This window comes from Nipponia nippon, unplaced genomic scaffold (genome assembly GCF_047370975.1).
Source record: "Nipponia nippon isolate SJK-2023a ecotype South Korea unplaced genomic scaffold, ASM4737097v1 scaffold_4, whole genome shotgun sequence".
NCBI classification, from domain to species: Eukaryota; Metazoa; Chordata; class Aves; order Pelecaniformes; family Threskiornithidae; genus Nipponia; species Nipponia nippon.
Genome location: NW_028262358.1, coordinates 126,901,542 through 126,924,606, shown reverse-complemented (window position 1 = coordinate 126,924,606; position 23,065 = coordinate 126,901,542). Strand labels below are relative to the sequence as shown.

Below are 23,065 nucleotides of genomic sequence, written 5' to 3'. Positions count from 1 at the left end.
CCGGCCCCCCCGCCCGGAAATAGGCAGCACTCGCGTATGTACAAAACAGTTTATTAAAAATAGGAAACGATAGAAATGAGATGCAGGGGCAGCGCTGCGCCCAGCCCCGCGGATGCGTGCGGAGCCGCGGGCTCAGCCCCGCCGAGCACCCCGAGAGGGGAAGCGGGGGCCGCGGGGGCAGGGCCCGGCGCAGCCACGGGGGCCCGGGGCCGCTGCAGCCCCCGCCGCCCCGGCAGAGCCCAGGCCAGCGGCGCCGGGCCCCGGCAGCCCGCCGCGCCCAGGGAGCGGGGGCAGCAGGCAGCGGGGTGGGCTCCGGGAGGCTGCAGGGGACACAGCCCCGCGTCAGCACACACCGCAGCCCTGTACCGGCAGCGCACGCCGGAGCGCAGGGCTGAGCAGCTGTGCAAAACGAGTAAACAAAGTGCAGCCAAAGGGGAGCAGAAGAGGCAGGCAAAGCGCCGGGCAGGTGCTGCGGGAGCCCGACCACCCCGGCTCCCTCTGCCCGGGAAGGAGGGTAGGGACTGGTGCCAGAGGCAGCTGCAGAGTGGGGTGCAGAGAGGGGGCAGGGCTTAGGGGCTCCCCCCTGCTTACCTTTAAATAAAAAAAAAAAAAAAAAAAAAAAAGAAAAAAGAAAAAAAAGAAAAAACAACATTTCTGTGCTGTGCAAAAGACACTTTGTACAATTCAAACAGAACAAACTCCATGCACATGAATGGGGCTACAGAACACCCCAAGCCAGGACCCGGCTCCCCGGCACCACCTGGCAAAATCCCAACAAAAACAGGGCTGGAAATAATACTGATGCACAAAGTCCCCTTTAATAGGCGGGCAGGGAGGATTGTCGCTGAGCCCAGCCACGGCACATGCAGGATGAGCTTCCAAGCACTGCAGCTGGGGTCTTGCTGATGCCCTACAGTGATGGACAGACACAGAGGGGTCACAGGCAACAAAGCCGCACTGGCCGCCTGGGAGCCGAGGGGTGCTAAGATGACACAGTTACTGCCGTCAGGGCTCCATTCCGGGTGTAGTAGAACTTGCTGAATGCCTCTTCAAGTAAACAGGTAAGTCTGCTCTGGTCAGCCTGGGAAGAACAAGCTAGAGTGAGGGGTAGGCCCAGTCCGTGCAAAGCTAAGAGCCTGGCTGAAGCCTGCCAGGGCACATGGGCAGGGACACGTCTTATTTCTCTGACCTCCCCAGCTAGAAAAGGACTGGTCTCGCATAAACCATTTAAGCTTGGGAAAGGAATGCAGACCTATATTCCCTACCTGAGCCCCAGGCCTGCTTACCTCACTGATGAATCCAAGCTGGACCAGTTCAGCTGCCAGCTCCTGGATGTTGTCATCTGCAACACAGGGACGGGTGTAAGTCCCAGGTCTGAGTGCACTGCTGGTACCAGCGCACCAGAGCACGGGAAGAAAAGTACTTACTGGGCTGCAGGTCACAGCTCAAGTGTCGATTCAACTTGTCTTCCAGTTTCAGCAGCAGTGTTAACTGCGGGGTAGAAAAGTTCTCATGAGGGACTGCCTGGTGGCTGCAGCCAGGAGCGTCCCCAGAAATCCCCATCAGGATAGGAGCCACCCCCCCCCAGAGCCCCACAGGAGTCTAACCGAACCACCACATCCAGTTCCATTCCAAACCACAACCAGCAGCACCATCCTGCGGAGGAAGCCTGAACCTGGGGGTGGGCCGAAAACATTTGCTACATGCCAGGTCAGCCACACGCCCAGGCCTGGCTCTGGCTTTGGGCCCCAAAGACGGCAGCTATGGCAGCAGAGGGTCACACCAGGCACCACCAGCACATCAGCATGCTGGAGCCACACGCTCTGCACAGCTGCCCTGGTACACCCCCACACAGCATGCTCAGCAGAAGATGGGAACATACATGGTGCTTCACTCCCTCCTCTACTGACTCAATGTTGCACTGCATCAGCACCACCTGAAACAGGAACAGAGACACCCCGTGACTGACTGCCGCTGCACAGCACAGCTGCCTGGGGAGGGGAGGAATGGAGCTCCCATCTCTCACCTTGCGGGTCTCCACCTCAGCAGGCTCTGGAGTCGGGGTTTTCACTGATGGTGGAGCAATGGGAGACTTCACCACTACTTGCTGGGGCTGCTGGGGTCGCGGCATCCCAAAAGCTGTGAGTGGGTAGATACCATTCCTACAAGAAAGGAGCAGGGTCTGAGGTTATGCCTCTCCTACATTTTTCCAGTCTTACACACAGTTAAAGTTGCCCTTTAAAAAAACCGTCTTACCTTACATCCTCCAGGAACTTGTCCAGCTCCAATGCCGGAGATTGTGAGAAGCTGGGGGGCAAAAAAAAAAAAAAAAAAAAAAAGTACTGAGGTGAGAAGTCATCTAACAGAACCATCCACTCAAGTCTCTTTGGGTGCAATTTCAAATCCCCATGTCCTAGACTACAGCCGTGTCAGCGGGCAGGATGAGTGCAGACAGAGGCAGCCAGCCAAAGGCGAGAGAGGCTCTAATCTAATCTTCCTGTACAGGAAGCAACTATTCACAGAAGCTAAGGATGAGGCAACATTTTAATTATGGCAGAACAGGTATCACCTCCCTGAAGAGAGCTGTCCAGTGCAAACAATGGTTTGGAAGCCAGCCCAATAACACCACGTTCCTAGGAAGGTTTTTCAAAGACATCTGTTATACCAGACCCATGAAGCCCGCGTCCCGTCTCCAGAAGAGCAAGGGCACTCAGCACTGCAAAGGCAAGAACTTCTGCAGCAGCTGATGGCACACTATGACCAGCCATATCACTCCAGACCAGAAACTACACCTCAGGCTTTAATGCCCTGCCCAAATATCCTCCCTCACTGGAGTTTGGGACACTTTTGTTCTCTCTGTAATTTCTTTCCCAGATTGCTCATTCAGCTTAGTGGCTTCTTAATCTAGTGTCTCAGAGGAAGTCATCCTACCAATTCATTTTTAGTTCCCCAGCCTCTAATTCCATTGAACATCTTCCTTGGTGGTGGCTGATGGGAGTACAGTAAGCACTCACAATCCCTCCCCTTTGTGCCGTAACTTGTCATACGTCTACTGCTCTTCCTCTTTCTCACCCTCAAGAACATACAGTTCCTCCGTGTGGTGACAATGATTTCCAGCCCCTTGGTGAAGTCAGCTCACTGATCTGGTCCAGGGCTGTTCACAAAGGTTGCCACTTTGTACATGTACATTGTACAGGTAACGTCTTTAGAGACGTCACTCAAATACCATAACCTTCTCTCCCATTCTTTGGCACCCTGATGATCATATTTACTCTCATCTATAGCTGCACAGCAGTGTGTTTACAACAAGCTGGAAATAGTCTTTTCCTGTGATGATACTTCACAGCCTTCTCAGACAGAGCAGCAGTTTGTTTTTCTCTAAAGCAAGCTGTTATTGTCTTTTGCACGGCACAGGGAATTAGCAACACCAGAATAGTCCACAGCAAGTACCTCATTTCTTTCTGGTTCTGACTAACAAGGAGACACGGGTTGTCCTACTCTACTAATTCCCCAGTAAAACACGTTCCTCGTCAACCTTAGTCAATTCAGCTTTTTAGCGTCTGCTTCTTTTAGACTGGTTGCAACAAAAACTCTGAACTGCCAGTCTCCTCCATACCACTGTCTTAAGACTGCTTTGAAGAATTTCAGAGATTAGCCAGAGACTGCAAGCTGCTCAAATCCTGCCATAATCTTCCCCAAGTGCTTTGCTGTTCCATCCGAGCTGGTGTAGGCTGCACATCTGCCTCAGTTCCCCAGACCACTCTCCAGCCCTTTTCAGCACACACAACCTCCGTTACTTTCCCACCCTCTAGAACAGTAGTAGTTTTCAGCAAAAAATTTACAATTTTTTCTAGCAGCTTAGTTTGCATGGCACTCTGATGAAACATCTGGAAATGATGCTCTCTGACATTTCAAGTCATTACTGTGCTTTCTTTTTCCTTTTCCAGCACCTCTGAGGTACTGCACTACCAAAAGGCAAGTCCCAGGCTAGCATATGCCAGATAGCCAATCCTCTGCAGACCAATATATGTAAAGAATCTCTTGCACGGCTTTGGCTATTCACTCTTTGTCCTCCATTTTGAACCTTTAATTAACAAAGCACATTCCAAAGGGAATTCAATACTATTATTTATTAGCACTACGAAGATCAGAATGTCAGTTTTTAGAAAGGTTATATGGCTCAAAGAGCTCCTCAAATGAGCAGTGCTTTTTTTCGTTGTCATCTTGATTACTTTTTTTCAGTAGCCTGAGCATACCAGAATGCTGGGCTACCCTAAAAGCACCCTGGCCTTCTCTGGAAATAGAGTATCCACATCTTAGTCTTTTCAACTAACTCCTCATCTAGCTGAGGTTTCATTATCCAAAATTTAACATCACTTTTTGGCACTCTACTTGCTCTATATATATTATGGTCACTTACTTAGGGAGCAACCTCTGTAGCTTAAGCAGCTGCTGCGTGTTACTGATAGCTGCCCAAAACAGCCTTTCCCTTTGCATACTGCAGAATGGGCTGCTCCATTAAGAAAACAGAGGAACCATTTCTCCAACATGTGGGACTCCATTTGACAAGCCTGTGATTGGTCCAAGTCACTGCCCCAAACTGTTCAGCCAGGTTCTGCTAAGGACTGTTCCAACTACAGTGTGTTAATTTCCCACCCCTCCGTCTGGGGAACAATTCACATCTCAGCTGTATGGAACCTGCTCACAGGACACAGGTGCAAGGTCTTCTTCCACCCAGGAGTTACCCTCCACAGAATTTTTTGTGCCCAGACAGCGAGTGAATGCTCCTTCACCAACAGCACCATCAGCTCCCTTTTGCTTCCCAGTTAGTGGTGAAATACCAACACTAACTTGAAGGGAAGAGTCCCAGGCAGATCCTTCAGTGGTCACGCCAGTGCCCTGGCACCTGATCCACATGCACCTGAGCAGCCCCCTCCAAGCACGCCACAGGGTACTCACATCATCTTGACTCCTTCCCTGTCCGCATGATTAATCTCTGCCAACACTGCACTCATGTCAAGGTTTTTGGTCATTTCTTCTAAAGCATTTTCAGGAATCATATCTATTAAAAAAAGAAGTTAGACCTGAACAACTGCAATTCCTTTCCAACCTAAGAAAAGCAATAAAAACCCCAGAGGCTTTAGGCTGTTAATCTCCCATGCAACTCAGAGCAGGCAGGACACCCTCCTCCTCCAGGCTCTGCAGTTTCTGCTCTGTTTCACAAGGCCCTGGTCCCGGCCTGTTAAGAGCAGCATGAAGGGCTTCGTTTCCAGGATGCCAGCTGTACTGACAACTTAGTGAAGCTTTGCAGAACGTGAGATGTGGCACCCTGGGACTCCATACTCACGCTGATGTCCAACGATACAGTGAGCAGCCAGTAGCTTTAGTGATGGCACCTCAAACAATGCCTGATGAAAGAGGAGCTCCCGGGCAGTAGGACGCTTGCCAGGGTCCTGTTCTAGACACTTCTGAATGAACTCCTGAAAGACAAAAATTACATGAGACCATGTGCAATGCCAACATGTCTGCACAGGCACCATTGATCCCTCCTCACTCACCCTCTGCAAGGGGTCCTCCAGCAGCTGGATGGCACTGTTAATGGCCTCCTGGGGCACGTAAGATGACTCTCCATTACCCTGTATTTCCAGCACTGCCATCTGCAAACACAAAGCAGTGCATCAGACTTCACTGAGAATTACGGACTACATTGAACAGAGCTCAAGGAGACCACTGCCAAGCGTGAGCTCATAACAGCCAAGTTGTTTGGTGCTATTTAAGGTCACAGTTTGTGGAGGCAGAGAGAATGACTGCCTCATTACGATAGCTTGTTTCTAGCACCCTAACAGATTGCCAGGGAGACCTGAAAACTATGCCAGCATCACCTTAGACAGTATCTCCATTTTGAAGCTCATGATCCACTGGCCTGTACTTCTGCTTGATAATTCCCATCCTCTAATGAAGCAGTAACTGGATCACTGCCAGAATCTGACAGCGTCCCTCTTGGCTTTACGAAGAGCTCTGTATTACAGGCAGAAAAGCAAGCACACAACGCCGTCCAGGACTGGCTCCAGCCAACACATACACAAATTCCCAGCTAGGAAAGGCTGGCAAAAGATTCCAGAGAACGTCTTAAGATTCAACTCAGGTTTTGCTTCCTAAAAGTTGTGTGTTTCCACAGTTGTCTTCCTGTTTCACTTACAGGATGTGCAGCACAGGTTCAGAAGTCTTTGCGTTGGCTCTTTCTGACAATTCTTCACAGAAAATATTCTTACCAACCACTCCCATTTCCTAGATTTGGGCCTACTGATTGCAAGGACAGAGGGACCACTAAGCTGCTACAATCAGGTACGTCAGACTCATGCCTGACTGCAACCAGCACCTGTATCAGGTGGGGACAGGCTGTCCCAGAAGAGTTACGGACGACATCTGTCCTCTCCTCCAGATACCACAGGAAGAACACGTACTCCCCAGAAGGGGAGTTCTGTTCTCCATGTACATTAAGTACAGTTTGTAGTAGTGACTGTTCCCACCAGCCAATGGGTCAGACTTCAGAAGTGGCCAAGACCCACACAGTAGTGAATTACACATTAGGAATTTCAGAAAGAACTACACATTACTGAGCTACTTACTTCTTAGTAAGGCATTTGGAGGAGCCTCTATAGGGAACCCTCCCAGATGAAGTGCGTTTGGCTCAGAGAACAAAATGCACTTGTTACCAAGCTAACCCACCCATAACCACAGCATCTCCACAGAGCCATCTCCTTCCCTCAAATTCATTCTCTCTCTGTCCCATAGCCAAAGTGTTCCACACTCACCTCCAGTGCACACATCCCGAAGGAGTAAATGTCCACAGCAGTGGTGACATTGGCAACTTCTGTAACACAGAAATAACGCTCTATTATCAGGCCATCCCTGCATTCAGCAGGACCACCTCTGCATCAGGCTATGATAATCCTGCAGCCTTCTCTCCCTCCTCTGCTATCAAAAGACAGAGGAGTTGGAGCATTTAAGCAGGCAAATAACTCAAAACTGTTCATGTGACATCTGACACGAGCCTGTAGCTGAAAACAAGATGCAAAACAGCCTGGAAGCATTATTAAGGCCAATAAAACCAGGCTTGCAGCCGTAGCCACACCATACCTCCATATTCCGGGGCAAAGAAGTGCAGGTTCTTCTGCTCCTCACGACAGGTCTTCACGTGGTTGTTAATTGTGTCTGGTGCCACTAGAAGAAAGTCATGAATGCTTAGGATACAGGAAACCGTAGCCCATCCCCAACTAGATCCCAGGGAACACATGCAACTCCAGGGCCCTCTGGTGCCCAAAGGGGCAGCACAGTGGAGTTACGTTGGCCCTTCATTAGTCCCTCGTCTCAGGCCACCTGCCCTGATATACTTCTCCATTGTTTCCTTAGCTGCAGATCGACTAAGACAGCTTAGCATTACTCTCCAAGAGCAAACCTGGAGACCACAGCTTCTGCCGAATGGGAAGACAAACTGGGAAGGACTCCCTGTTGAAGTGCGAGTCCTGAAAGCGCTTAACTTAAATCAGATCTATAGCATTTGTCACAAGCAACTCAACTATAACAGAAGCCCTAGGAACAGCCAGAGATGCCAAGATCACTGCAATTAGTCACCACCTCAGGGCTCTAGGAGAGGGATAGACCTACAAGGCAACTTTTCCACACATCAGCAGGGCACTGGTGCCAAAGTGCCTTGAGACAAAAGTCAAGCACAACTGCTGAATGAGGAGAGATGACCAGTCTGACAGCAGAGGCCTCCCAGCAGCCAGCAGCTCCACAGCAACAACCACAAACAACTCAGAGCTACTGGGAGGGAACAATTCCCAGCCACAAGAACAACAAGCAGAACACAAGTATGGATGCCCCATGGAAGACAAGCCTTTGGGACAGCCACCTCTGAAGAAGACTGCAAACAACTCTCCAAAACTAAGCAGTTGGCTCTACCAGGGAGAAACACTGAGGTAGGCAGGGAGCACAGAGTCACCATCCCATCTGAAGCTCTACTTCCACCCTTGAACAAGCCTGGTCCCACAGTCTCAGACCCATCTCCCACTTTGTCAACCTCTTGGACAATCACAGTTGGTCTTGGTCTGTACTGCTACAATGTGGACTTACATGGGACACGCCAAACCCCTTGTATTTTTCCAGGTGTTCCTGGATTAGGGCAGGACACATCAAAGAGGATTCCCAGTTGAATGAGACTGAACTAGTTCCCAGCCTCATAGGAGAGATGTTCTTTGGGCTCTAGTCAGACAAGAAGGATCTTCCTTGATAACTCAACTCAACCTTGCTGCGTGGCACATACCAAATCATATTATCTTATTCAAGCATTGGAAACGGAGCTTGCTCCAACAGCCAGTGTCTACTTTCCCAACTAACTGTTCACGAGTAGTTTACTGCTTTTTGTTCTTGTGCTAGCTCTTATCTTGGGAGTCCAGTAAGATTACTTCATTCCTAGTGCTTACCCCTTTCCAGACACCAGCAGGTCCTCTCAGCTTCGCAGCACTAGGCAAAGTAAGCTAAATTCCATCTTCCTCTTAACACCTGCTCTGCGTTTTCCCAGTGACACCGACTGCTTTAGATGAGGTCTGCTTAGGGCCATGCACAATCACACCGATTCTCTCTACTGGGGACTCTGCCCCAATCTATCTTAACATTGCACACTAGGCAAGTGGATCAAATTCCTCCCTTGAACAGGTAGTAAATGCCAGATCCTCCCCAGTTCCCAAATGATGAGCTCTGGACTTTTGTGCAGCTTTGTATTTTGCACTACTGAGTTACTTACAGCTGGAATGTGTCCAGTCCTCTAATGTCTTCCTGTGCTTCTGGAGGATATCCTGACCTACCTCAACATCACACATTCCCCACATTTCTATTAACAGCCTCAACATTAATCATAGAATCATAAAATCGTTAAGGTTGGAAAAGACCCTTCAGATCATCGAGTCCAACCGTTAACCCAGCGCTGCCAAATGATGAGATCGGTGCCTGAGGGACTCCAAACCCCTCCAGTGGGGCAGCCCTTTTTCAGCTTCTACCGTCACCATGCCTCCAGCCAGTGCCTGACTTTGCATACAGGGCAAATCACCCAAGGTTTGTCCAGCACAACAGGTTCTCATACTGGGCCTTCTAAAGAGGTTCCCAGACATCCACAATGGAGAAGTCCTGTTCACTTACTTTTGTCTATGGGTAGTATCTGCCTTCGGTAGCCCACTGTGTATGTCTGGTCTAGACGTGGCTACCAAAAGAGAAGGGGCTACCTCAGGTCTTCTCCAGCAGCTGGATTTCCTCATCATTACTGCTCTTTCCTGTTTCCTTTCTGCACATGTTTTGGCCAAGGAATCAAGATGAAGTTTAACAGTACTGGCCCCTCCCCCCTCTAAGTAATTTATTCTTTTCTACTCAAAAGAACAATTCACCACTGTAAAAGCAAACAATTTAATACTGTCAAATGAGGTTTTGCCTTCTAAAAAACAAACAAACCAACCAACCCCAACCCCCCCCCCCCCCCCACATACACACACTGCCACTCATGACGTTCAGAACTTCTGCTAGAGACTTGCAGGAACTAAAAATAATTTCTCCTAAATCTATAGTATACCACTGGTGGGCGTGAGGTGTGGAGATAAGGACAGCTACAGCCCTATGAAGGGCCAGAGGCTGATCACATCCAGAAATGCAATATTGCTGCAGATGCGCAGCCATCTGAATACTGTGAAGTTTTTGATTAAGAACAAATTTTTCCTCAGAGTGACCAATACCATTAAGATCTTGGCATTCCGCTGAGGCCTAGGCTAACGCAATCACAGGATCTTGTTGATCCCAAGCATGTTTGTTCCCCGTCTACAAGAACCATTACTTTGTCCCAGTTTTTGCAGAACACGGTATTTAAGACTTCAGAAACCCTTCTGCTCTAAAATCTGATTTTTTTTTTTTTTTTTTTGGAACACTGGATGTCTTTGTGCAACATACAGTATACATGAACTATCAAACAGGTGCTTTTGTGAACTCTGCTAAACCTAACATCTATTGCATGCATGACAGCTTCTGACTACTAGGAACTAACTAGGCAATCTGGGGATATAAAATCAGACTTATAAGTCTTCTATTCGTTCTGCCTTTCTTATCAGTACAATGGATTGTCAGAGTAAACAGGAACCCAAAACTCATCTTCAGCTACACGGTTCTGTACAGTCAGAGGTCTGGCAACACCACCAAGATCCTGCATGTAGCTGAGCTGCTGCCAGGGCAGCACTGCTGTCCGACCAGGGCCAGACCCCTGGAGAAGGGCAGAGGCATCAAGACCTGCCCTGAGAGAGAGGCACTGTGTCAACAGTGACAGCATTGCAGAAATTCAGCACATGCCATCAAGTGTTGGACCACTGTCCTCAGGCAGGAACTCTGGCACAGTACTACCCAGGCCAACACCATCCTGCTGAACATGGAGCAGAATCAGCCAAGTATAAAGTCATCTTCCAAACGATGTTTTGATTAAGCTTTAAATACTGTTACTATCGCATGTTGGATGGCAAGGGCCAGTTCACTATGTAGCCATTCTGTCCTTTGCCTCTGGGCCCTGTTTAAGAAAAGGGAAGAGGTAGTAATCAATCACAAAAAGCCATTATCAACAGAGACCTTAGCCAGTGATGTAACATAGGCACGCCCATACCAGAAAGGCAAGTACAATGGAATCCTAGCCCAGCCTCCATCTATAATGGCTGTCTGCGCCTCATTAAGGACTTGATAATAAGCTTCTCTGCGTCCAGGTCCTATGGACATTCTGCAGTGGCACCAGCATTTCTGGAAAGAACTGGGCTTGCACTGTCTGTGGGAACTTCCAACTCAGAGACACAGAAAGGCAGTTTTGAATTTGCTGTTGTAGGTCATCCAGGGACCTGTCCCCTCTGATATTCTGGTCATTGTGCCTCCAAACTTGCAGAGCCCCACTAGAATTCCTCAACGTGTTTTTCTGTCAATGTTGCAGAGACTGGCTCTGCAGCTGGGTTCAAACAGCCACGCTTGATAAGCCTTTTTCCTGCTCTAGCAGTTCATATCACAGCTCACGTGCAACTTGGCTGGAAGTCACATACATAACCTTGCTCTGTTATTGCAAAGCTGAAGCAATGCAACAGTAGAGCTATGGCATAAGACTACCAGATTCTTCGCTGTATGCCTTAGAGCTAAGCAGAGACGGCCTTGCCAGGCACACATCTGTTCCATGCATCACTGTGACAGCAACAACCTGCTACTGAAGTAAACTCTGAAAAACTCACTGCAGGCATGTTAAACAAGGCAGACAAAAGTCCTGTTACACCTTGTGACAGTATTTCAGAAGGCGGGACAAGAAGCTTTGGCTTTGGTCTGGTCTAGTCACTATTGTAGGTCCATTACCTTTGTGTGCAAGCCACTTAGCACAGATAGAGGCTTGGGAGGAGCTGCACTGAGTGTACATTTTAAAACAAACTCTTACCTTGAAGTGTGTATTCTTATTTTGTACAGTTATCTCTGACACAAGGTCTTCTGACTGATTCGCACATGGTTGCTACCTGCCGTCCACTACTATATCTAGTGATGACTCTTAATTTTGTGAGTGATCAGATGCGTGAAGGCTAAGGACAGTTATGTTAAACAAGACAAACAATGAAGGTCAAAAAGGAAAGCCATCACCACCACCATCAACAGCGAACATGCCTTTCTCAGCCACAGAGAAGACGACAGCAAGGGGCAGACTACAAGACATAGCACCACATAACTGATCAGTCTGGTAGGGAATTGGCAAAGCAAAGATGAATTTTAGAAAAGGATTCAGCCAAACATGGTGTCCATACAGGACAGATGATAGGAAGAGATGTGAAGTACAGTAGAAGGCAGGACAAGCAACTTGCCTTTGGCAAGCTGAACTCAATCTGACAATAAAAGCATAAAAAGAAATAATCAGCATTTCTACAGGAGCATGCAGAGCTTGCTAGACTTCTCAAATCAAGGAAATGCTAGAGCAAAGAGCTCACCAGGGTAAACAGACAGCTCATCAGATCACCCGGCAGTCATTAGGAGTGTCAGCTAAGAACGCTCAGTCATTAGGAGCGTCAGCTAAGAACGCACTTGGTAGTATTACTTCCCAACTATCACTGGTGGCAGGTTTCAGCAGAGACACCCAATCACACAACGACTTGCCCCTTTAAACACTATATGCTGCAAAAGACGTTTTCCTCTTGTCCCGTGTCCAATTCACACCCACCTTTGTTCTGCATTCAACACTTCCTCCTTGCAAGTAGGAAGGACAGTCTGCCCGACAGTCCTTCCTTTCCTCCTGAAGTAGCCATTGAACCACTCAGTCTCTTGCAAATGCCTAAGCGTTCTCCGAAGCAAGAGTATATTACTCCACTCTTCTAGTAAAGTGCTCAAGTACACTGTACTCCAGATTTCAACAGGCTTAGAAAGCAGAGGAAAACAAGATGACAGCGAGAAGGATCAACAACTAACCTTTAAAGATTAGTCCCAGGGTTGCTATGCAATCAAGCAACAGAGGATGATTAAGCACCTTACCTATGCTGCACTGTACCAGCACCACAGGACCCAACAATAATCAGCTGAATGCAGGACCATCTGTTTGCAACTATAAAGGGATGGCCACAGGGCCAGGATAGGTATGAGGCCACATTATCATCATAGAATCATAGAATGCCTTGGGATGGAAGGGACCTTTAAAGGCCATCCAGTCCATCCCCCCTGCAACTGGCAGGGACATCTACAACCAGATCAGGTTGTTCAGAGCCCCATCCAGCCTGGCCTTCAATGTTTCCAAATTATTCCCTGCCCTCATATGCTCAAGACATTTTCACTACTGCAAAAGGGTATAAGACTGCACAAACCCAAGACATTTCACAGTTCACTTCATTTGCACGCTAGGATGACAGCTGCATTATTAGGGAGGGCAAAGCCTAGAAAATAAGCAACTAGGAAGCTCTTGGAAACAAAAAGAAGCACACAGCCATTAAACAGAGTCAAACAGGAAAAGCAGTGGCAGATTTAAGCTGATCACAGAAAACAAGCATCTACAGCCCTGCAGATCTGTATCAGGGTTTGTTACAAACACCGTTTAAGTTATTTGCAACAATGAGTCACCAGAAGCAAGAGGATTTTATTGTTTTTAACAGTTGAATATCTAATGAGATGAAGGGGCAAAGAGGTTCAGTATATGAAAAGTTCACTACACGCAGTTACCAGTACCAGATAAACAGTCCCACAGCTGCTTACATCTATGTTCATTCTTGCCACATCCATTGACATTGCTTCTAAGTAGTATAACTAATCTCTGCATAAAACATTGCCCACGTTTTACTTCAGAGAAAATACTGCTGAAGCAGAACCAGTGGTACTTGCAACAGAGAGCTGGTATCATACAAAAATTCAGGTACTTTGAGAGAGGTATCCTTCTCCACGGAAATTAATATAGAATCATAAAATCATGGGATGGTTCAGATTGGAAAGGACCTCTGGAGGTCACCTTGTCCAGCCCCCCTGTTCAAGTAGGGACACCCAGAGCCAGTTGCCCAGGACCACGTCGACAGCTTCTGAATAGCTCCAAGGACAGAGACTCCATCACCTCCCTGGGCAACCTGTGCCTGTGTCACCCGCACACTGAAGAAGTGTTTCCTGGCGTCCAGAGGGACCCTCCCCTGGCCCAGTTTGTGCCCACGGCCCCTGGCCCTGGCACAGGGCACCACTGGAAAGAGCCCGGCTCTGTCCTCTTGGCACCCTCCCTGCAGGTATTTGTAGCCATGGATGCCGTCCCCCTGAGCCTCCTCTGCTCCAGGCCGAGCAGCCCCGGCTCCCTCAGCCTCTCCTCACAGCAGAGATGCTCCAGTCCCTCAGCACCTTGGTGGCCCCTCGCTGGACTCTCTCCAGTCTGTCCGTGTCCCTCTTGTACTGGGGAGCCCAGCACTGGCCCCAGCACTCTGGGGTGGCCTCACCAGCACTGAGCAGAGGGGAAGGATCACCGCCCTCCACCCGCTGACAATATTTTGCCTAACGCAGCCTTTGTGGCAAGGGCACGTTGTTGGCTCATGTAAATATGAAGACATACAAATGAATGATGGGAAGGAAAATGATCATGCTGTGTCAGATTTCTTGTGAAGTGGTGGATGATATTTTTATGTTTAAGTAAAAAAAGCATTCAGAGTTGTAAACTGAGATGTTTGACCATGTCCATTATGTGGAAGCAGACAGCGGGAGTAGGCAGACCAGGAAACGCAAGACAGTAGACACAAGAACACGTAAAAAGGACCTGTAAGATAAGTACTTGCCAATCCTGGCTGCACGCAGGCTCTTAAGCAGGGACTTGGAGCTTATTAGCACCTTATCTGGAACAGTTCATGACAGAAACAACTTCATTCCGAACAAAGTGTGTAGGGAGATTTGAAATCCATACACAAAACCAAGTTCTAAGTTCTAGACCAGAGGAATGAAGGTCCTACGGACCGGGCAAACCCCTGCTTGGGCTGCATCATCCGACTGCAACACAGTGTTTATATCAAAAAGGTGAACGGGCAGCAGGACTGCCGTTCTTGCTCAGTTCTTTCACAACTGAAATGGCAGGGCACTCATTAACTGCAGTAGCCTCACATCGCAGTGCAAGAATTGCATGCAATCAGAAAAACAGGAAAAGACATTCACTGAAATGCTATGGGCTAAGCTACTCTGGGGGAATCTTTTACTTCAGGAAGAAAGACGTACACTGAGAAACAAAGTCCTCAGAGACCTGACTATGAAAATGTTTTGAGCAGCACTGCTTAACAGAAATTTGGATTGAACCAGTATAAATGCATATTCAATTAAAATGCAATTAGGGTCCACAAGTTTGAGTATTTCAAGTTTAACTTCCCTGAATTTCAGACTTCACATCTCTGGGATTACCGTTGTTTCACAACATGCCGAAATGAAGCTGCACAAATGACCTTGGAAGACTTAATAAACAGAAAAGCTCACCCCCGAAAGCAGAAGCTACAGTGAAAACACTACTCAGCCCACATGCCTCAAGGCCTAAACTGCAAAATTGTCCAGGTTGGAAGGGACCTCTTGAGAATATAGCTCGACCCCCCTGCTCAAACAGGGTCAGCTAGAACAGGTCGCCCAGGACTCTGTGCAGTTTGGTTTTGATTATCTCCAGGGAGGAAGACAGCACAACCTCTCTGGGCAACCTGTTCCAAGGTTTGACTACCCTCATGGGAAAAAAAAAAAGGCATTTTTATGTTAGATGGAATTTACTGTATTTCCATTTGTGCCTCTTGTCCTGTCAGTGGGCACTACAGAGAAGAGACTGGCTCCCTCCTCTTTATTCTCTCCCATCAGTTATTCATACATGTTGAAATGACCCCCCTGAGCCTTCCCATCTCCGGGCCAGTTTCAGCTCTCTCAGCCTCTCCTCACATGGACAGATGCTCCAGTCCCTTAATTGTCTTCGTCGCTCTGTGCAGGACTCGCTCCAGTAAGTCCATATCTTTCTTGTACTGTGCAGCTCAGGCCTAGACACAGCACTCCAGATGTTGTATCACCAGTGCTAAAGAGAGAAGGATCACCTCCCTCTATCTGCCAGCAATACTCTTCCCAACACAGCCTAAGATGCTGCTGGCCACCTTTGTTGTCAGGGTGCGTTGCTGGCTCATGGTCAGCTTGTGGTCCTCCAGGAACCCAAGGTCCTGATCTGCAGAGCTGGTTTCCAGAAGGTTAGCCCTGAGCATGTACTGGTACCTGCGGTTATTACTGTCGAGCTGCAGGACTTCACATTTCCCCTTGCTGAACCAAGAGATTCCTCTCTGCTTAATCCTCTCCAGCCTGTCCAGGTCCCTGTGAATGGCAGCACACCCATCTGGTGTACCACCACTCCTCCCAGTTTTGTATCATCTGTGAACTTGCTGAGGGTACACGTCCCATCATGCAGAACATTAATGAAGATGTTAAGCAGTACTGGCCCCAGTATTTACCCCTGCAGTACACTACTAGTGATGTGCCTCCAACTAGACTTTGTGCTGCTGATCACAACCCTCTGGGCCTGGATGTTCAGCTGGCTTTCAGTCCACTGCACTGTTTGCTTATTTAACCCATACTCTGTCCGCTCGTCTATGAAGTCAAGGTAAACAATACCCATTGCTGTCCCCCATCTACCAAACCAGTCACCTCATTGCAGAAGGCTATCAGGTTTGTTAAAAACAATTTTCCCTTCATAAATCCTCTCTGACTACTCCTGATCAGAGTCTTGGCTGCCTTGTGTTTGGAAATAGCTTCCAGGATTAGTTGCTCCATCAGCTTCCCAGGGACTGAGCTGAGGTTGACCAGCCTGTGCCTCCCCACATCTTCCTTCTTGCCCTTCTTGAAGATAAGAACAACATTTGCTCTCTTTCAGTCTTCAGGAACATCTCCCATTCTCCATGACCTTTCAAAGATAACCAACAGTGGCCTTAGAATGGCATGAGCCAGCTCCCTCAGCACTTGTGTGTGCATCCCGTCAGGCTCCATGGACTTAGGTATGTCCAATCTTCTTTTAAGTGTTTCCTAACCCAATCCTCCTCCACCAAGTGTAAGTCTTCATTGCTCCAGACTTTCCCTCTGACCTCAGGGGCCTGGGATTCCTGAACGCCAGCCTTAGCAGTAAAGACTGAGGCAAAGAAGGCAGTGAACAACTTGGCCTTTTTTGTGTCCTTTGCCACCAAGGCCCCCACCCTAATTAACAGAGGGCCAACATTTTCCTTAGCCTTCCTATTGCTGTTTACTTGTAGAATCCTTGCTTGCTGCCCTTCACATCCCTTGCCGGATTCAACTCCAGATGGGCTTGGCTTTCCTAACCCATCCTCACATGACTGGACAGCATCTCTATATTCCTCCTGCGTCAACTGCCTCTGCTACTACAGAAAATTTTTCACATAAAACTCCAAATAAAACTCTTCAGCAATTAGGGAGAACGCTAAGCATTTCATCCTGTAGATGTAAAATACTTGCTAAGTTTGTATTCAAGTGATCTTTCAAGAACCAGCATGAAGAAGCCTTCTAAAATGCTAATGTTCCACGTGCCTTCAATCAAAGGACCCCAAGAGGAGCAGACATATGCAACTGCTGTACTAATACTAAAATGGGTAAATGAAGACCTGGATGACTATAAGACATGTCCCCGATGCATCCTGGAAATCCACATAAAGGCAGAGAAAAACCACAATTCAGCAAAGCTGAAGCAGCAGGTGCCTTCAATGCAACACAAAAAGAACACATTTGACCACAGAAAAGGCCGAGTTCTCATAACCTGGACATCAAACTGGGAAATTGAAACATTTTTAGAAGATCCTATTTAATTGAAAACGACTACCAGTCTAGAATGAGATGACTCACAGCAGCACAAAGAAGCTATACAGAGCAAGGAAGGCAAGCACATGAAGCAAGAGCCAGCTTTTAAACCTTCTGCAAAATAAAAATGAGAGTTTATTATCATCACGGCATAGTAGGAGGTAAATCTAGTAAGTATGCATTCCACTTGGTGACATTGCAACAAGGCCACCAATGGCACCAATTCTTACTACTAAATCTGATTTAAAAAAAACCAAACCAACACCCTCCCCCCAAATGCACACACTAAATCATAATACACACACACATATTCAGTCAGGTGTTAGTTGCAATTTCAAAAACTAACCACCGCAATTAGAAGCCCACTGATTGTCACTTACCTATGAGTGCTCCTCCTGCCCGGAGGTGTCTGCTTATATACAAAATCAAGGCAGGTCTCTGGTAACTGTTTTTGCCGCTCTAGGAACCGTAACAGCGGCTAGATCATGAGATGCCTGTCAATTTATTACAGTTAGAGATCAACCTCATGCTATTCCACCCAGTTTGTTGAACAGAGTTTCTCAAGGACAATCCAAACGTGAAGAATATTCACTTTATGACAGGCTTTTACACCATTGGGAGTCTCAAAGACAACACAGACCGAGGTGAGACAAAAACTTTAAAAAAAAAAAAGTAACCTGCATACCACTTTGGACTTTCTGAAGCATTCTGGGCAAAAAAAGTTCCGCTCAAAACTATTCATCTGCCAGATCTCATTCTCAGCAGCACCTGTAGTCAGAGACAAACTCTTTCCTCTGCTTGTGAAAGTTTGCCTTAGTTTTGCGAAGTGTCTAAGCAACTGAAAATGTGTGGCTTGGTAGGGGACGTTCTTGACTCTGCACATAAAACGGTATGGCTAGAAGCTAAACTACATAAATTCATGTTAAATCTTCCCAAATGAATGCCAACGTGGGTGAAAAAGTTTTCCATTTTTATGATAGATTTTTCTATGTCTGCTGATTTCAACTATCCTTTATTTTTTCTCTAAATCGCACTTGCCTTAGTTTAAAAAAAAAAAAAAAAAAGCCAGATCCAAGATATCCTAGTAACCCCTATTTTATTTCTACATCACCTACTAAGTGTCTCAGGTGTCTGTTAAGGATGTGAAAAACAGCATGACAAGCCTTTAAACATCAGGTAACAAAAATCCAAGAGAGTGAAGTAATGATGAAAATAAGATTAGTTATGAAAGCATGTCACTCACAACCTTATTAGCTTAATGCTCAAGCAATACAGGAGCTTCATACCCTACGTTTAGTGTTTTCAAATCCAAATCACTGTTCAAGATCTAAAGATTAAACCATTTCCAGCTCTCATATGAACAGTACATAGTGATATGACAGTACTGTTAAAACAAGTTCTCAGGAAACCAGCCAAGAAAGCTCAGTATCTCAAGGACATCTGATGCTGTTTCAGCACAAGTGAGATACCACAGCATCTTCTGAAGTCTGAAGACCACTGGCTGAGGCCCTTTTCTTGCCTTGCTAGAACGAGGGCCTTTTGTTCTGCTCGCAGCAGTGACTTGATTTCTGAGAAACAGCTTGCCAGTCTTAAGCCTTGTTGCCATCAGTGTGACTGAGCCCAGGCTGAAGCCCGGGCTCCGTCACGTTCCCACTCCGTGGGATTGTTCCTGGACCAGTCTGGCTGTTGCTGGTGTGCCACCTCGCCTCTTCCACCCCAAAGACAGCCTGCATCACATGCCTGCCACAGCCCGACTTGCCCAGCTTGCAGCCCTCTGGTAAACAAGCCATTCCCAAGAAAATCTGCCCTCCTAACGCCACAAGCCCTGACTACACCAACCTCCCCCCTCAGAGAAGATCTCGGATTTAGCTTTTTGAGAGAGCCTCTACTCTGCTGGCGATGCAGAACAGCATGCCACATCCTCCTCCCACAAACACTAAGTAGGCACAGAGCCCGTTTGGACAGGCCCTTCCCTTTCCACCACTTCCAGCTGACAGTTGGTAGGTTCCCAACTCGGTAGAAACAAATTCTAACCGTCAAGAACAACCCTGATGGCAAAAAATAAAATAAATAATTATTTTAAATGTAAATGCAGTGTTCTATTTAATAGGGTTACAAATTGCAGCACTCAAATCCTTCTCTAGCCCCCGCCAGCCCAAATCCCTCCTCATACGCACAAGTCTCCCCAAAAACAGAGCTTTGTCTGGGGAAACATAAATAGTAAACCTTACTTCACAATCAGGGACTCATGTGGGCGGGATGTCTCTCTGGCCATCAGGAGCCAGACACACTCACTGAAACATTCATTTTAAAAGCAAAACAACTAAGGAGTTAAAACTACAAGCAAGCAATTCGATAGCCAAGCACAAAGCAAAGGCTAGTCCAGGTTTGGTGCCCAGCCAAGTCTAGCAGAGCAGTAGCAGGAAAGAGCCTAATGTATGTGGAAAGTTCAGCTGGGAAGAGCTCGGAACAATGCATCCACTTGGCTTGACATGCGGGAGCCGGCATGCACTAGGGTCCGTGGACTAGCACACTCTAAGAACAAGGAGAGGAAGAGAACTAACAACCAGGAGACTTCACAAAGGGCAGTGCTCCCTCTCTGTAAGGCTTTGGCTGAGAGCACAAGGAACAGTTTGCATCCCAGCACAGAACACAAGGTCTCAAAGCAGGAGGCACCTAAGCCGAACAGTTTTACATACCAGCCTTATATCAAGGGAACACTGTATAAATAAATTAGACAGAGTGTGTATGTTTGTGTGTGTTACAAATAGAGATATACACACACACATATATATAAGTTATATATATACACACACGCACACAAATAAAATAATGTACATTACATATATAGTGGTAGTCACATCACAGGAGCGGAGAAGTTTGCTCACCATTAGCAAATATCCTATGAAAGACTGTTGGTAACAGAGCAGCCCGTAAGCGGGAAGTAAAACAAGATAGAAGTCAATGAGTTGATGAAACAGCAAGCACTTAACATCGATAGAGACAGCTAGGTCAGAATCATGGCAAAACATGGACAAGACTGAGAATCTGGCCCTGCCTCCAGCTACCTTTTTAAAATAAATTTACATAAGGAGCATTAGTGTTTCTAATTGAGAACCAGACTGGGCAAGGGAGAGAAGACACCTCTGACCAAGTAGAGGGTTACGGCCAACTCTGAGGCCAAGAAGCTGGAAATTCTGTTCTTTCTGCGAGTGCTCTACAGTCCCTTAGCATCCCCTTCAGCAGACAACTACCTTTCTCTGCATCCCAGCAGCTTCTCCTAGGCGTGGATCTTGGCAGCAGAACCCATACTTACATACCTGGCCACATAATTTAATAGCAGAGTTAATACCAAGCAAGACTCAGTCTCCTGGCACCTTGGCTGGGAACTGCAGAGAGACTCTGGACAGACTGCAATTAAATATATAATGAATCCTAGAGGTCAGGTATGCTGAAGACAGGAAAGCACATGCATCAGCCGAGTGCCTGGAGGCACTGTGTGGAAATACGCTAGCACAACACTAAGCTTCCCCCTGTGCTCTACTGGAAGTCTCACTCGGCGCATGCTAATATATGGCCATGTCTCAGGGGCACCAGAATACATTACAAGACACTCCAGCTGGGGCACTCCAAGAGCTGCCCAAAAGGATTTTTAATTCAAACCCATCATCTCTTTCCACCTGTGACTGGTTCTTACACTCCCAATGACAATTACAACAAACATCTCCCAACGTTGCTTAATATAAGCAAGCAGCAGCATCAAACGCCCTGTCTAAACACACTGTTCTCCTTCGCACTCGGAGTACCTTCAACCCGTCACAGTAAAACACCTCGCAACATGCTCCTTTTGCAGGTCCGCTTGTTAGACAATACAAGTATGCACAGATGCAACATGGCGTTGCATGCGGATCCTGCGGAAGAGTACACAGAAAACAACCTGGATCTCTCGCAAGCAATGTTTTCATCTGACCACAGCTCCAGAAAGCAGCTGGAACATTCCAGTCTCTGGGAACACCAGTGGCAAGTTTAAGAACTGTAGGTGTCTTTCCTATCCTCATCACAAGGTCTCCAAAGCTCCCCACTCATTGACACTTTTCCTCCTTAAATCTATTAACCCCGCACTTTATGGTACTGAAAAAAAAAGTTAGTAAATTAATGGATTATGGATGGCTTTTGCGTTTAAGCAGTATGAGAAATCCTCCCTCTTTCCCACTCCCTTTTTCTTCCACAGATGAGCCCCAGCAAATAAAGATTTCATCCCTCTTCCCAAAACTCAATGCAGCAGTAACAGCAACACCCGACTACTAAATTAATCTCTTTTCTTCCTGCAGTGCACAGGTGGCTCCAGAAAAAAAGACTGATCCAGAATTACATGCAGAACAAGAAAAACAGTGGTCAGTCCTGCTAGTGCATGAGCCTCTGCAATCAGAAGTAGCGGCAAGGAGTGATAGGCAAAAGGGCTGCTCCCACACCTAAACTGGTGTTACAGGAACAAGTAAATACCAGCCATTTCCAACGTGACACAAGTCACAGGCACTACTCTTCTAGTACTTCCTCACCTAGGAGATAGAAGGATGTTTTGCAGAATACACTAGCAGCTTCCTTTCCCCAGATTTTTGCCCCACATTCAGCAAGTATTCCCTTTTGCTTAACTAAAGGGAAGAGGAGCTTTCAGGAGCGTAGCCTAGATCAGTGCTGGGGACAGAGAAAGTATCAAAGAGCAGATCATAGCGCACTGAATCATTGCTCCCTTTAAATCCACAAGAATTACTGCCCTGCTTCTTTTAAGTAAACACAGGAAAGTTTTCATGTACCAGCCAGCTGTAAGAAATAACTACATGAAGCAATAAACACGGGCCTAACATTGTCAGTGACCCCAAAGCAACTATTGCTCTAGGGCCCGAACATGAAAATAGCCTGCCTGGCTACTGCACAGTCAGCAGTACTAGAGAATCTCAAGCTCAAATACATCCAGCAGTTCTGATGACACAGTGCTGACTTCATTCCTGTAGTGCCCACCCAGCTAGGAAAAGAATACATTCTGCAACATTGGCAGCTTTAATTCCAGCCTGCACTGGAGCCATAGCTTTCACATCTAGAGGATTCCTCTTCTGACCACAAGTCTACTCCTGCTCACTTCCTTTTTTATTTAAGAAAGGACCAGAATCTCCCAGATAAATCACTTCACTTCCGAACACAATGTGAGCAAGGCAGCCTACAACTGCGGAGTAGAAGAAAGTTTGCTCAGGAGCAACTGCAATTAAGCACTGCTCCTGCAGTCACACTCCCAGCATGTGTCCTCTTCAGGACCACCCAGGAATCTTGCTGCGGATACAGTTGTTACAGCAGAGAGACACCCGCTACTCCTCGAAAGAGCAGATCAGTCTAATTGCCTCTGTCCCTCCCACCATGCCTAACAGAAGCAAAGCTCTATGGAACTGGACGGAGCAGACAAAGGTGTAACTCTCGAGGCAACTGTTTGTGACCCACGCTCAAAGAGCCATCTTTCTTCTGGACAGCCTCTGAATGGCACCATGGGGAGGCTGAATGCTCTTGAGAATGTCACGTTCGCTGAGCCACAGAACCTCCCTCTGGTAAAAAGCCACAGCTCTAGAGACCAACCTCAAGTGGTTTGTTTTTACAAAGTGCCGGCTACCAATCAGGAAGATTGCAGCTATGTAATACGTTTAAACTGAACTAGAAAGGGGAG

At 47.2% G+C, this 23,065-nt stretch overlaps 1 protein-coding gene across 1 annotated transcript in view; it reads right to left on the bottom strand.

Moving 5' to 3' along the window:
• Positions 1-37: 37 nt before the first annotated feature.
• NRBP1 (nuclear receptor binding protein 1) overlaps positions 38-23,065 on the bottom strand; it is a 43,964-nt gene continuing 20,936 nt past the window's right edge. The window contains exons 8-18 of the mRNA XM_087774901.1: positions 7,141-7,224; positions 6,816-6,874; positions 5,559-5,657; positions 5,348-5,480; positions 4,960-5,062; positions 2,257-2,307; positions 2,027-2,162; positions 1,883-1,936; positions 1,428-1,491; positions 1,287-1,342; positions 38-1,081 (exon numbers count right to left, since the gene is read on the bottom strand). Coding sequence (XP_087631027.1) covers positions 983-1,081; positions 1,287-1,342; positions 1,428-1,491; positions 1,883-1,936; positions 2,027-2,162; positions 2,257-2,307; positions 4,960-5,062; positions 5,348-5,480; positions 5,559-5,657; positions 6,816-6,874; positions 7,141-7,224 — 938 coding nt within the window. The 3' untranslated portion in view covers positions 38-982. The remainder of the gene's footprint in view (positions 1,082-1,286; positions 1,343-1,427; positions 1,492-1,882; positions 1,937-2,026; positions 2,163-2,256; positions 2,308-4,959; positions 5,063-5,347; positions 5,481-5,558; positions 5,658-6,815; positions 6,875-7,140; positions 7,225-23,065) is intronic.